The sequence below is a fragment of the Sphaerulina musiva genome (assembly GCF_000320565.1).
Source record: "Sphaerulina musiva SO2202 unplaced genomic scaffold SEPMUscaffold_4, whole genome shotgun sequence".
In the NCBI taxonomy this organism is placed as follows: domain Eukaryota; kingdom Fungi; phylum Ascomycota; class Dothideomycetes; order Mycosphaerellales; family Mycosphaerellaceae; genus Sphaerulina; species Sphaerulina musiva.
This window is the reverse complement of record NW_016017386.1, coordinates 2280679-2294560: the sequence shown is the minus strand read 5'-3', so window position 1 is coordinate 2294560 and position 13882 is coordinate 2280679. Positions and strand designations below refer to the sequence as shown.

The 13882-nt window shown below is 50.8% G+C and overlaps 4 protein-coding genes and 1 non-coding gene across 5 annotated transcripts; all 5 read right to left on the bottom strand.

Annotated features, from left to right (window-relative positions):
- Window positions 1–3025: 3025 nt before the first annotated feature.
- Window positions 3026–3529, bottom strand: SEPMUDRAFT_9081 (uncharacterized protein; the record flags this gene model as incomplete). Its single annotated transcript, XM_016910538.1, has 2 exons — window positions 3026–3103; window positions 3350–3529. Coding segments are annotated over 2 exons (258 nt in total), but the record flags the coding sequence as incomplete, so codon positions are not given.
- A 222-nt stretch (window positions 3530–3751) lies between these two features.
- Window positions 3752–6368, bottom strand: SEPMUDRAFT_133065 (thimet oligopeptidase). The gene has a single exon (XM_016902539.1). The coding sequence runs from the start codon at window positions 6225–6227 to the stop codon at window positions 4083–4085; it is 2145 nt and encodes a 714-aa protein (XP_016761994.1). The 5' UTR covers window positions 6228–6368; the 3' UTR covers window positions 3752–4082.
- A 562-nt stretch (window positions 6369–6930) lies between these two features.
- On the bottom strand, window positions 6931–7028 carry SEPMUDRAFT_t31. Its single transcript has one exon. It is a non-coding gene; the product is annotated as a tRNA-Asn (tRNA).
- Window positions 7029–7380: 352 nt separating this feature from the next.
- Window positions 7381–8896, bottom strand: SEPMUDRAFT_149017 (uncharacterized protein). Its single transcript, XM_016905287.1, has 4 exons — window positions 8617–8896; window positions 8280–8418; window positions 7875–8225; window positions 7381–7801 (listed from the first exon to the last, which is right to left on the bottom strand). Exons 1-4 carry the CDS (start codon window positions 8877–8879, stop codon window positions 7412–7414), a joined length of 1143 nt encoding a protein of 380 aa, XP_016761993.1. The 5' UTR covers window positions 8880–8896; the 3' UTR covers window positions 7381–7411.
- A 2614-nt stretch (window positions 8897–11510) lies between these two features.
- SEPMUDRAFT_149016 (transcriptional adaptor 2) lies at window positions 11511–13356 on the bottom strand. The gene has a single exon (XM_016905286.1). It carries the CDS (start codon window positions 13242–13244, stop codon window positions 11697–11699), a length of 1548 nt encoding a protein of 515 aa, XP_016761992.1. The 5' UTR covers window positions 13245–13356; the 3' UTR covers window positions 11511–11696.
- Between the last annotated feature and the right edge of the window lie 526 nt (window positions 13357–13882).

Sequence of the window (13882 nt, the reverse complement as noted above, 5' to 3'; positions counted from 1 at the left end):
AAACTGCTGCTCTGTACCTTGCCGTTACCTTCGGCACTCAAATATCGGAGGTCTCGTACGATATCCCGGCCGTGATTAGGAGGTATTGCAGCGTGCTTCGCCAACGCTTCCCAGCTGGGATGAATCTGTGTCTCGGACTTCCCGCCGGGTCGCCCTGCTCCAAGAACGGTGGCTGCAATACAACCATCGAGAGGCTTATGTTATCTCTGAAACCAGCTTCGGGCGGCGGCCACGATGAGCTTAGCCTGCCTCTTGTTTCTTTGATGATGGTGAGACAACCGGACTGCACTTGTGTCTGCCCGTACTTGCCACAACGCCAACCATCCCATTCTCGCAACGGCATGTTATCTCTCCATCCTCTATCTTTCTTTGACACGCCCCGCTTTCCTTCCCGTCGTTCGCGTATTCCTGTCAATCCTATCCATCATGATCTTCCCTTGTGACGTGACTTGACTCGAGCGGCGTGGAAGCCTTGGGGCTGCACTGCTGCTGATCAATTCTATTAACATAGCTCAGTGAGAGGAGGAAGTTAACAATCACCCGTCATCGTGTTCTCATCAGAACTACCCTGCAAGTTAGGTGGTCGATCAATCCTTCAGTCGGGCGATTCGTCGATTCGATCGTCAGGCAGCAGGCAGTCAACTACCTCTGCCATCTTACGCCAGTCGAGTTACAAGTCAAGTCAGTCATTCCACAATGTCTACTAATCAATCGATGAATCAATTGATTAACCAAATATTTCTCAAGTTCAGTCAATTTCATCACAACATTTACCACAGGACATGTATAGCTCCTTCTTCTTCGAGACTATCTGGCTGTCTATCTATCTATCTGCCTATCTGTCTGTAGGCGGCGCATATCGCTGATCGTGTCCCAACGGAGCGAATACCGGTGGCAAACGAGTGGTTTGTTTCTGTTTGTTTGTTTGTCTGTTTGTCCGTTTCATCATATCCCACGTACCTGGATCGATCATCGGACCGGAGATGGGATGAATATCATCGGGGATGGGGAGTGAGAGTGGAGATGGAGTGGAGTGTGAAGTGGAGTGAGATTTTCGTTTCGTTTTTGTTTGTGTGGTGAAATGGGAGAATTGGCGCGGGTATGCAAGCGAGTACCCATCCGGAATTGGGGGGGAGATAGATTGTTGTAACACTAAAAACAGGTTGTTGTGGATCCTTTCAGCGGGGGCAGGATTGTTTTCTGGTTCGGGTTCATAAGGGTACCTACCTCCTAGCCCCCTAGGGGAAAGGGTTGTTTTGTTTAGGGAAAGGGGGAAGGGGTACAAACCGGGAGTCGTCATAGGAGAGGGTTATCCCCCCACATGTGACATCTGTGTATGTACTGTATGTAGACTGACTGTTGATATGACCAACAACAACACCGACGAAAAGGAAAGTTCAAGATACAATCAGCACGATGATGAATGAATCGAACAAATTGTCGTTTTCTTCTACAAATGTCTCACATGCCCGATTTTTCTTCCCTCTCTCCTCCATCGTCGTCGTATTCATTCCCCATCTATAACCCATAAACCCCAACCGTCGACCGTATTGCTGCGTTTACCCTACCCATTCAGTACTATATCATCACAAATCAATCATCCATCCATCCCATCTTCTCCCTACAAAGAAAAACAAAATGCGTAAGAGCCCTCTTCCAACCCAGCCTCCAGCCCAGCCTCTCAGATCTCATTCAATCCCAGAGCCTTGGATCAACTACCTATACCTATCTGTAAGGTAATTAAGCTCTTCAATAGTAACAATCTTATCCAAACATTTCCTTTTCCTTTTCTTTCCTATCCTATCACTATCTATCGACTTCTATTCCATTTTTTCTTTCCATTCACGCTATGGAGGTATATACCTAAAGAGGTAATCACAAAACAATTCAGGTAGTCAGGCTATCAGCCGCAAACCGCAGCTTTCTCTTCGGGGTCTCCGAACGAATTGTAGTGTATAAGTGTAAATGTGTCAATGTGTAAAGTATGAAAGTTTAAATCCCGATTTGTCGACGAGTCCGAAGGAGAAGATCCCCAGGATTCGGGTCATCCAGAGATTTTCTTTTTTTGATTTTTTTTGGACGCTAGCTACTGGACCTGACTGGTGAGGAGGAGGATGGGAGGATGGGAGGAAGGAGGGAGGGAGGAGGGAGGGTGACGCTTAATTCACTCGGTTCCGGTTGGTTTCGGTTCCGGGGTTGGTTTGCTTTTGCTTTGGGTTGGATGGATGGTCTGTTGGAGGCTCTCGTTTGGTTTGTCTGGTCTGGTCTGGTCTAGTCTGGTCTAGCTGGCTGTACTCTCGTCTGGGGGAGGAGTTACTACTCGTTTCTGTCTTGTCTTTGCGCGCTTTTTGGTATTAACTTGAGATTGGAGACATTTAACTACCTACTATCCGGACAGGGCAACAAAATTGAGTACTTTTGCTTGCTTGGTTAAGGTAAGTTGGGGGGACTTGACCCCTTTTTGTTCTTCTTTTTGAGCTTCTATTGTTCCTGGCTTACCTTGCCCTTCTCTCCTGCCGTAGGATCGATTATACCGTAGTTAGTCACACGAGATTTCTTTCCCTTTTCTTTTCTTTTCTTTTCTTTTCTTCCCTTTTGGGGGGAAGGGGGTTTTCCTACGAAGATGCAAGCGATACAAATGCAGGCAGGGGAGGCAACCCCATGAGACATATCAATTACTTATACTGACATACTTGGGTAAATTTTTGTTCACTACGCTCTTTGGTTTCCCTGTACTCCCTCCCGATCGATCGACGGCGACGGGCGAAAAATCAATAGATATATACGGTATGTTTTATTTCTTTCCAGCTGGATACCGTCTCGGCAGTCTCATCATCGCCCGATTCTTACCTCCCTCCCAGTGACTCTACTCTCCGTTTCCATCTCCGTCTCCATCTCCGTTTCCGTCTCGGGGTCTCTCTTCTCCGCGCCGGTTCCCTTCTTCTTCTTCTTCTTCTTCTTCTTCTTGTTCTTCTTTTTTCTTCTCCTTTTCCTCTTCTTGACCAATCGCTGCTGCTGCTGCTGCCGCCTTTCTTTCTTCCTTCTGCCGACGCTTCACTTTCCCCGGTTTCTTCGCACTGATTGGGCCATCAGCGTGTTTATTCTAGAGGGAGAAGAAAGAGGTAAGAAAGAAGCAGTCTCGAACATCCATTTATCATTCTTATTGTCATTATCATCACCATCATCATCAACATTCATCATTCATCATCATCAAACATCAAACATCAAACATCAAAAATCATACATTCCATTCCATCCCTGAACCAAACCATCCTTCCCATCCCCATCCCCATATCCATCCCCATCCCCCCTTCCCTTCCCCAAAAAAAGTAAGAGAAAAAACACATACCTTCCACATCCCCCCATAACGATACCAAGGAAATTCCTCTTCCCGTCCTCTCGCATCCTCCATTCCGCCCGAGACGCTCTTCCAGCAATTTCCCGGACACACCATGTGCCATGTTCGCGCGTCGTCGATTTGGCAGCGCACGAGAACGGGACGGGGAGTGTGGCAGAGGGTGCAAGGTTTGTTATGAGGGTGAGGGTGATTTTCGTTGTTAGTGGAAGAAGACATTTTTGTTTTTACTTTTGTTTTTATTTTTTTTTTGCTGTTTTATTTTTTTTCTGGTGTTTGTGATGAGATGTTGGTTGGTTGGTTGGTTGGTTGGTTGGTTGGTATATTGATGATGACGATGATGATGATGTTTCTAGTTTGACGGGGCTTGGTTGGTTGCCCGTAGGATGACATGTGCCTTAGGTTACCTTAGCCTCTTGCTAAGTTCAGAGCTCTGTCATTATGAGGACACCTCACTCTCCGTTTTGGTGGCGCGCGGAGGTGGGGAAATCTCTACTACTACATTGCTACCTCCTACATGTACCTCCTACCTCCTACCTCCGCCTCCGCCTCCTTACCTCCGGAGCGCCATGTTTTGTATTCGAACGGAAGATGTTCTGATGAAATGGGATCATTCCACTTCAGGTCATCAAAAAAGTCCCAGCTCACTTGTCTCTCAAGACGAGCTGGGCCCAAAATTCATCAAGAGCCTTTTCGCATTCTCAAGTCGTGTCCATGAACTTTTCATCTATGACAGCCCCAGTTCCTTGTAAAAGGCCTCCGTGTTGGGTCGCCTTCCCAAAAATTGCTCCAACGTGAGCATCTCGTCTTGGCTGCCACCCTTCTCCAGAACCATATGTCTATAACGTCTGCCCTCCTTGCCATTCATAGGATCTTCCTTGAAGACGGTGTAAAACATGTCTGCAGAGTAGACTTGACTGGAGAGGTAGCCATAGTATCCGGCATCATAGCCGCCGATCAAGTGACCGAATGTAGCCTGCCCATGGCCCCAGCCCCATCCTTGATCAAGAGTCTCGGGTCCATCAAGCTTGCTGATCTCGTTGCGAAGCTTATTGTAAATTTCAGAAGCGTCAACATTCTTGATCCATTCTTGCGAGGCAGCTTCGTGGACGGTCATGTCGAAGATGCCAAAGTGCAATTGCCGAAGGTTGAATAGTGCATCGTTGACGTGCCGAGTGCTGACGATCGACTTGATGAGATCATCTGGCATATCTGCTTGTGCAGGCTTCGCCTTTCCCGTCTCCTTCCACGCTGCCTCATATTCCGGTGACAGATACGACCAATGCTTGCTCAAGCTTTTGATCTGGGATGGAGTCCAGCACCAATTCTCCAGCATCTGTGACGGCGCTTCGACAAAGTCTCTCACAGTAGAGGTGCCGTGGAAACGGCTGTAGATTGTCTTCGATACCAAATCGTGAATACCGTGTCCAAGCTCGTGGAAGAGCGTGACGACTTCATCGTGCTTCAAGAGCGAAGGCTTCTTTGGTGTGGGTTTGCTGAAGTTGCAGACGAGTGCTGTTGCAGGGTATCGACGCGTGCCATTCTCCTGTATAAAGCCAGGTTGGAGGTTGAAGTTTGCAGCATGTCCGTATTTCCCGTCACGAGGGAACAGATCCAGGTAGAGATAGCCCACAAATTCACCACCTTCCTCCTCCTTGTCCCAGACCGAAAACACTTGGACGTCTGGATGCCAGACAATGTCATCACCTTTGCCAGTTACTGAGATCTGATTGCGATGTTTGCCTTGAACTTCGACAAACGAAAGACCGAATATCTCCTCGAAAATGTTCAGCATGCCGCTGATGGACGTCTGAATGGGGAAGTACTCAGAGATGCGATTCTGATCGAGTTGATAGTCACGCTCAAGCATGAGCGTATCGTAGAAGCGATGGTCCCAAAGGTAGTAGTGCTCGGCATCTCCGCCCTCTTGTTTTTTGAGCTCCTTCAATTTTTCAATCTCTTTGCGGCCACCAGCTGCGAGGCGCTCACGTAGATCGCCGAGAAAGTCATCCACCGTCTTCGGCGTCTTCGCCATCTTATCTTCAATGCGGAAAGTGGCGTGATCTGGGTAGCCGAGCAGACGAGCAGCCTCATCTCTCAGCACGATTGCTTCCTTGAACAGCTTCACGTTATCAGGACATTTGTTCTCGTTGGCTACAAACAACTTGTGTCGCATAGCCTCGTTCTTTCCATACTTGAGTGCCGGGTGGAGATCGGGGTATTTGAATGTGAGCCACAATTTGCCTTCACTTGGGGTCCCTTCTTTGCCCTTTTGCAGTCCACTCGTGACATCTTCCGGAACGCCTTCGAGCTCTTCTGGAGTCAACCAAAGCCCTCCCTTCTCCTCATTGAGGTTCTTCTGAAACGTGATGGACAGCTCTGACAACCTCTTCTTGATTTCCTTGAAGCGATCTCGATCAGGCCCCGCAGGGATTCCGAGACCCATCCGAATGTAGCTTTTGTGGTCCTTCTCCAGCAGTCGCTTGCTCTCAGCGTCCAAGCTCTGATCGTCTTTGTGCTTCTTGAACGCAGCATCCACCAGCTGGAAGAGGTCTTCGCGCATCGCCGACTCGATGCCAAAGTCTTCCATTAGCTTCTCCGCCTCGCTTGACGCGTCTCGGAGCTTAGCGTCTGTGGAAACTGCCTGATAGAAGCCAATGATGTGAGCCTCCAATGCCATCTTGTTGTCGTCCTGAGCCAGCGGTAGCTCGACATTTTTGAAAGAGGCCGTTTCAGTCGTGACCTCCTTGACCAGCCTGTCCTGCAACGCCTTGTTGGCAGCCAGCAGTCGCTTCGTCTCTTGGATCACCGTATCTGGGTTGTGCGTGAAGGTTGGCGGTGCCTGCGGAGGCGCCTTGAAATGCTTGCCCATGGTGGTCGACGTGGTAATGGGTCGGGTGAAGTGGAAGGAAGGCGCCTTGGGATAGGTGAGCTGTTCGACAAACAGTCGGAGGCGCGGGACGAGGTTGTAGACTGCCACAATGACTACGAAGCCGAGGAAACAGAGGAGGAGGGGTCTTCGGGACGGTGAACGAGTGGAGTGGTAGAGGGAAGAGCGTTTGGAAGCCAGCTTGCCGGAGGGACGGTCAACGACCGCTGTTCCACACCACGTTAGGTTTCTCGCTCTTCGGCGGTGCGCTATTGATGCGCTTCCGATGACAATATATATATATCAGGTATACAACAGCAGACAGCAATTCACTTCGACACAGTATGCCAAAGAACACACAGTATCAATGTGATGATAGCAAAGAGGTGCGAAACGCAGATCAGCCTCAGCTCTCGAAGGAGGACTCGAGTCAGTCAGACGGCAGAGTCTGGGAAGTTCGCGGAAGCTCCTCACAATAACCAGGTAGCTACAGACCGTACGGTACAGTTATTACTACAGTACATGTACAGGTAAGGTAAGTAAGGTTAGCAGGTGAGGTAGCATGCAGCAAAACTCTGAGGTTGTTGGAGGTACCTCTTCACCTCCAACACAATCACGCAACCCGTGTTATCAGGCAAAACCATACTAGGAGGTTGCAAAGCTACCTCCTAGGAAATTAGCCTGATCTGGCAAAACAAAACATTTATTCCCCCGGACAGGCTTGAACTGTCAACCTCTCGATTGCCTCAATTCTACGTAGAGATGATAACAGTCGAACGCGCTAGCCAATTGCGCCACGGAGGATGAACGTCTGCGACGTCTGTGGTAAGCGACAGCCATGGTCTCTCGGGTCTGACAATCGTATATCATCCTCCATTTGCTCAGACTCCTCGCACCGCAGAATCCTATGCATGAATTTACTCTGCATACCATACATAATTGTGGAGACTTCCGTTATGGCATAGAGGCAGAGAACCTCAGCGTGATGGGATTTGATGCGCACTCAGCACATGCATTGCATAGAGAGCAGCTATCGAACAGCTACTGACACTTGTTCTTCTTCTCAGCTATCACGTAATCATCGACTTGCTATGCAGCAACCTGCTACAACAAACCCTACCTGGTAGGTAAGGTAAGGTCAGATAAGCATGCAGTCTGTCCACAGCATCAAAGGCAAAAAACACAACCTAGTAATCGAGCATCTCTTCCACTTCCTCATCCACGACCGTCGTCATCCTATCGGCCACCGGCTCCACAACAGCATAAACGCGTTCTTTGCCGTCCATTTCCATCTTAAATTCTGCCAAAATAGGCAATTTGGGCCGATACGTCTGCGAATCGAGGAGTTGGCCACCAATGACCCAGCGTACAGCCTTGGCACGCGTGAGAGCCACGTTGACACGGCCCGGATCTTCCATGAAGCCCAGAGATTTGAAGGCCTGCATGCTGCCGTCAAATACCACCATGAGTGATTCCATGCCTTGGGAGGAATCCAACATTATGATCTTGGGGAGACTGCCTGCTGGGAGGCTGTATTGACGTGCAATGTCGTTGGCCTTGGCTTGCCAGTAGAATAGCTGAAATTGTTGATATCAGTAACGTACGTAGACTGTTTTTGGGACGAAGTGTGTGACATGTTGTAAAACTTACCGAGTAGCTGTACGCGCAGATGACCATCACGTTATCCTCCATCTCGTCCAGGAAGTAGTCGTATAGCTTGGGAAAGATCTTGTCGAAGAACACATCCGCATGCTTTGGCACTCGCTTCGATCGACTGTCGTTGTACTCGACCTGACCGTTGACTTCGATGTAATGGTCGCGGGCGCGGACTTCCCGTTCCTGCATCGTCAAATGGTCGAACGCAGTCCGTCCGCCAATGATGTCCAGAAGGACATCCTGTAGACCGAACTTCACCTCTTCCAAAGTTGTGCTGGTTCCAGGGCCGTTGATGAGTCGGCCGTCATAGATATACCTCGATGGGAAGTCTGCGATACATTCGTGCTGTGACGATGTCAGCGTTACCGTGACTGACTCCTTTCTCTCTTCCGAACTCACCATGCGCATCTGCTCACGCAGCTTGATGCACGGCTTGCCTTCGCGCACAAGCCGCATTGGCAAAGAGATCTCCAGCCGACTGTTGTAGGGATTGAACTCGATGACCCCTCGAGCACTCTTGTTGATGGGTTTGAGCTGTCTGTCAGAAGTTAGCGGCAGTGTCCAAAATGAGGTCAAGACGAAAGTTTCACTCGGCGGCGTTGTCCGATCGTATGGTAGCGACAGTTTTGCCTCGCTGGCAAGGCCAGACAAGACTGCCACTACCCGGACTAGGTGTGTCGAGACACACAACCTATTCACAGGTAAGCAATCTGATCAGGGGGGAAATACTACTTACTTATCGTCGCCCAGCATGATGGCGCCCTGGACCTTTGTTGACCAGGCTTCACACACAATACCTGCCCAGACGTTCGGCTCCACATCCTTGCACGCCTCATCGACGAAGACAACAATTCCCCGACAATCGTCCAGCGTTCCGTCTTCATCACGACCAAAATTCTCCATCAGCTCGGTGCACCGAACGTTGCCGGTGGTCGTGATGATGTATCGGGAAAGACGTATAATGTGAGCTTTGCAGTGCTCGTATGACCATTTGAACATCTGCCGCTGACGTGGATCGCTGATGTTGAAGATTCGTTGTCGCATTTGGATGATGCATTGTCGGAACTCCTGCCAGACGTCGAATACTTGAGGCTCGGACATATCGCCGTCTTCTTGGGGAAACTCTTTGAACACGATCCAGTTGCTTGTCTCAGCCTCATTGATGACAGTCTGCTCGAGACCAAAGTCGCGGGCACTCACCGTGTGGTTTTCGTGATCGCGTATCTGACCAAGAATATATCGAACCTCATGAATCGTGTCATCTTCGCTCTCGTCCAGGAACATGTCTGCCCCCAGTCTGTCCAGACCACGATCCCGAGACGCTGGATACACGCGATTGAAACGTATTCGGGGCATGTTCGGATCCGCAATCTCTAGGTTAGCCATCGATCTAGTGAGCTGGTCCGCATTGCTGTTCGCGGGGGCAAGGGCCAGGATATGGAACCCAAGCTTCCAGAAGTAGATTGACAAAGCTTGCTGCAATAGAGTCTTGCCAGTTCCAGCAGGACCGTGCACGAGCATAATCCCACCTTTTGTCTTCGTGATTGTCTCAATGGCCATCTTCTGCTCGTCGTTCCATTTCTGCCAATTGTTGATCCAGATGTCCGCTTCATCTCTGAGAGAGGGATGGCCACCTGCAGTGAGATCTACGGGCGGAAGCGCGTCGTCTTGGTTCAGTAGAAGGCGATGCCATCTCTGGTTGTAGGGCTGGCTCAACTGATATATGGTCGCCATCTGCGAGTTCCTAGTGGTCTTCGGGCAGCGGGGAAAGAATCTGGCCGGAAAAGTCACTGGCGAGCTGGACGCCGGATCGTTGCACCAGGAGTTGAACCAAGATGCCGGATGCGTGGTAATGACGAAATACGCATCTGATGGCGGCAAACCAGGAGGATCTACGATCTGAAATGCAGAGAGCTTGCATTTCCCACTGCCAGGTATGTCGAATATAATCTTGGTGTGTAGGCCGTTTGGCAAACGATAAGTGCTGCGCTCTCGACGGCTGCTGAGGGTAGGGAAGTCCTCAAATGTCACACCCAATACAGGCTGATCGAGATTGCCAACCTGGTATACCGCGCATGTGTGCTCAACCGACGACCATAATTCGAGTGCGCGCTTCTCTTCCTCGTATTGGATTGATGTTGAGGTATAGGCCTGCACTTGGAATTCCTTCAGGGTCGTGAAGGTGTCGTGGCATGGCATAACTACCATTGGAAATGGTGGATTAGCCAGCATCAATTTTCCCACGCTTCGAATGCGCAAGTCCTCTATTGCCACCTCGCTCTGCGATGGCCCGAAACAAGCGTACTCTGATTGTCCAATCGAGGCGAGTAGTGTGCCATGCCCTCCAGGGAGACGGTCTCTGATCGGTTGGAGCTCTGCAAACCCGGCTGCACCACTAGGCGGGTGGACTTCAAACCAAATCTTCCTGCTCTGGGCTGTGTCTCGGAGGCTGTTAAGGATGCTGACCATCTGGTGCTGGTCTGGGTCAAACATATGTTGGTGCTTCTTCACCAGACCAAAACCTGAGCAGGTCACGTTGCGTGAAGTAAACTCGATATGGCCCGCAGTTCCATCTTCGAAATCTTCCCAGCTGAAGTCAGTGATTGGGAAGCTACCAGGGTGAATGGGATTGAAATGAAACTCAATAATGAGCTTCAAGTACTCCTTCTCCTGCGATTCCTCCTTGAAGAGGCACTCCACGCGAATGCACGGGGCCAGGTACTGGTGAAAGTTAGCATAGTCAAGCTGAAACTGCGAAAGAGTACTTACTAGGTTCGAGAATGTGATGAACAGCGAGTATCCATCGCTACTGTCGCGAGGATACAGCCCACCATCACCAACATCCAGGCGGCAGAGCATTGCCGGCTCGCACACGCCAGTCAAGTTGCGCAACAAGACTCTGTCCACGGCGGGGTCGTCGACCGGCGCACCGCGCGAGTCCTGCGGGAAGTTGTAGAGCGCGACGAGCGACGTGTTCCAGTGCACGGTGCTCCTCGTCTTCGCGTCCACGAGCTCCAGCAGATGCTGCGTCGTCTGAGCTTCGCCGTGAGGTACGTATGGCGGCGGAGGGAGTTGCTGTCTCAGAGCTGGCATGTCAGCGAAGTTCTGTCGTGATCGTGCTTCCTGCGCGTGACGCTCAGTGCCAGACGGCACTGAGCGTCTCGTGTTGCCGTAGTGCGGCGCCATTGTGGTGGGATGGCAGGTTGTGGTCTTGGTCAGGAATCGCCACAAATGCGAATTTGTTGTTGTGGCAGGCCGCAGCGATAGCGGACGCTAGCGCGTGTGAGTCTGCATCACCCCTGACAACTTCACTTCACCTCCTCATAGTCTATGTCTCCATGCAGCATCACACCTGCCGTCGCAAGGTCCCTTCGCCCTCAGATGCTCAGTCAGCGCTGTTAACAGGAAGGCATGGATTCATAGATGGTGTCAGCGCCAACCTTCCTCCCTGGCAACGCCGTTCGCCTTGCGTCTCTTCTGATATCCTTCACCTTTCAAGCGAGTGAGCTGGTAAGATTCTGTATCGAGCCGTTGGCCTGCTTCGTCTGCGTCCTGGTTAGCACTCTCCTGCACGCAAAGCACCAGCTCAGCTAGGACCTCACTCAGCGCTTGTCGCGTGCACATAGTTAGTGATGTGTATAATTTTGAGGTTTTACATAAATGCGTTTCGTTCACCCAACAATCTCGCTGCTGAGCGACCTATACCACGTGTGCTGTGTGACCTGTACGTGGCTACGTAGTTCGTCGACTCTCCTATGCCATGACAGACGATGATGTTCAACATGATTCCTCGCCAGCAGAATCTCCGCGACTAGACTATGTCTTGGCCGCATTGCTGATCCAACCCGACTCCACAAGAAACTCGAATATCCTACCGCCCTTAGTGGTATCAATCTTGGAAATTTCCCTAACATTTTTCTTCTTAAGCCTGCCATCACATTTCACGGCCTCCCTCATCACTGCATCTTTAATACAAATGTAGGCTTTGGGATGCAGACGAAGCTTGCTGCAGAGGTCCTGCTCCGAAGCCTGGAGGAGCTGCCAATCCGGCGATTGCTCTTCGTCCCAGTTTGCAGGAGCAAGCCCTGGTATTGGCTGAAGCGGGATACGTTTGGGTGTCTCGCCGCTCAGCACAACGTTTGCCGGATCCTTATCAGAATGGAGCCTGACTGGCAGGTCCGCTTTGGTGGTGTAGTCTATTACTGCTGGGGCCACTTCAGGTATGCCCTTGTCCTTGTCTGTAAGTTTCGGGCGTATTCCATTAGTCAGACGATCGAATTGCCCTTGTAGTGGGAACGTTCGCGCAGTTGATCGTTGGGCTTTCTCCTGTTCGTACTTTTCTCCGTGCTGCAGCGTCTCTATACGCATTCTGCGCCACTCTTGTAGCTGCGCAATGGCTTGCCTGAGGTTCTGCTCTTTCTCCAGATCCTGTGAGAATTCGACAAAGTCCGGATGCGACATGATTCGGGCGAAAGGCTTCAGCTTGTGATGCAGATCTCTTTGCTCCTTTGTCCGCTTCTTATCAATAGCCGTGTTCTTCCTATATTCGAGCAGCCGGTGATTGAAGATGACCTTTTTCCGATCTGTTCTCGCAGTCAAACGGTCGTTGTATATGGTCATGACCACCATTTTCAGTTCCGTCTCCGGGTCGAACTGCTTCGTGGCGGGATTGATGCCTTCTTCGGGCGAGAACTGCATATGCTGCACTGCTTCTTCGGCCTCGTTGAAGTACTCATTCTCAAACTCCAAACGCCCTGGCATGAAGCCCGCGACCTCATGACAGCTAGGCACAGAAGAAGTTGGTTTGGCAGGTATCGAAGCCGTCTCTTTCTGCTCATCCTTTGTCTTGTTGCGCTCGTCAATGCGCCTCTTTTTGCGCTTTTGAAATTCCTCCCGTGGTACTGCGTCACTGAGTGTCGTATCTTTGGGGTCTGCTCGCTCTGGCAAGGGGAACTTGGACGAGTTCACGTAGGTCTGGATGTAGTGGTCCCGAACCTCATCCTTCTCGCGATGACCACCAATATGCTCTGCAATATCGGCGAAGCTCCCCAGGCCATATTGTTCTGCCCCCTCTAGTAGTAGCAACTCCTCGTCGGCGCCCCAATCTTCATCGAATATCGGTATGCTATGCGGCTCGATTACTTGATAGGCATGGGTTCGCGGATCGTGATGCAGGTTGGCTTTGCCCTGGGAGAAGCACGGCACGCACAGGTCGTAGTCGTTGCAACTCTTGCTCGCACATCTAATGCGCACAGTAGCGGTGATATCATTGCTGCACACATTGCAAATGTACTTCACGCCCCCGCCGCCGGAGGAGCCACCGTCAGACTTTGGCGCACCTTTCGCCTTGGTGATGAGACCCATCGTCGCAGAGCTCGCGCCCGTAATCTATACGTGCATCGTAAAGGCTGCGGTACTAGTCGTGCTCAAGCATGGTCATGTGCGCGTAATGAGGTGAGGTGAGAGTGAGGTAGATGTCATGTCGCACGTGTCGCTGCCGTGTGGACTGAGGTTGGGCTGCATGTGAAGTTCGATGGGCGCACGGCCCGAGCGTCTCGGCGCTAAAATTAGTACAACATGCCTCCTGAGTCCTGAGGCTCCTGAGGCTCCTGTGTGAGAGCTGCTCGTTGCTTACCTTACACATGTACCGTGCGAGGAGAATCAGTACAGCTATCCCTTCAACCTTGTGAGGTCGAGTAATCAAGAGATCCCCTAGCGCCACTGGCGCACAAGGACCTGTAGCTAGGTAAATGTAATTTCGAAGATTGCAGTGACTTGCATGTTCATTTCAGGTTGCGATGGCAGAATAGTGCATCACACACTGATCACAGTTACAGTAGGAGGTAGGTGGGTAGCGATCGGAATCTCGGCTTCATGGACAGGCCGACATAGGAGCAGACATGCATACTGCCAACGGCCTACGTAGGTACTGACTCCCAATATCTCGGTGGGAGGTACCGGGACGCATGGCATACTGTATACATACAGGTAGGTACCGACAT

What these genes read in the sequence shown, in the direction of transcription:
- SEPMUDRAFT_149016 (XM_016905286.1), bottom strand. Translation starts at nt 13,244, where the DNA reads ATGGGTCTCATCACCAAGGCGAAAGGTGCGCCAAAGTCTGACGGTGGC.
- SEPMUDRAFT_133065 (XM_016902539.1), bottom strand. Translation starts at nt 6,227, where the DNA reads ATGGGCAAGCATTTCAAGGCGCCTCCGCAGGCACCGCCAACCTTCACG.
- SEPMUDRAFT_149017 (XM_016905287.1), bottom strand. Translation starts at nt 8,879, where the DNA reads ATGTTCAAATGGTCATACGAGCACTGCAAAGCTCACATTATACGTCTT. An exon ending in TGCGTGAGCAGATGCGCATG is followed by an intron (nt 8,226 to 8,279) that starts GTGAGTTCGGAA and finishes ACATCGTCACAG; the next exon opens with CACGAATGTATCGCAGACTT. An exon ending in TCTGCGCGTACAGCTACTCG is followed by an intron (nt 7,802 to 7,874) that starts GTAAGTTTTACA and finishes CAACAATTTCAG; the next exon opens with CTATTCTACTGGCAAGCCAA.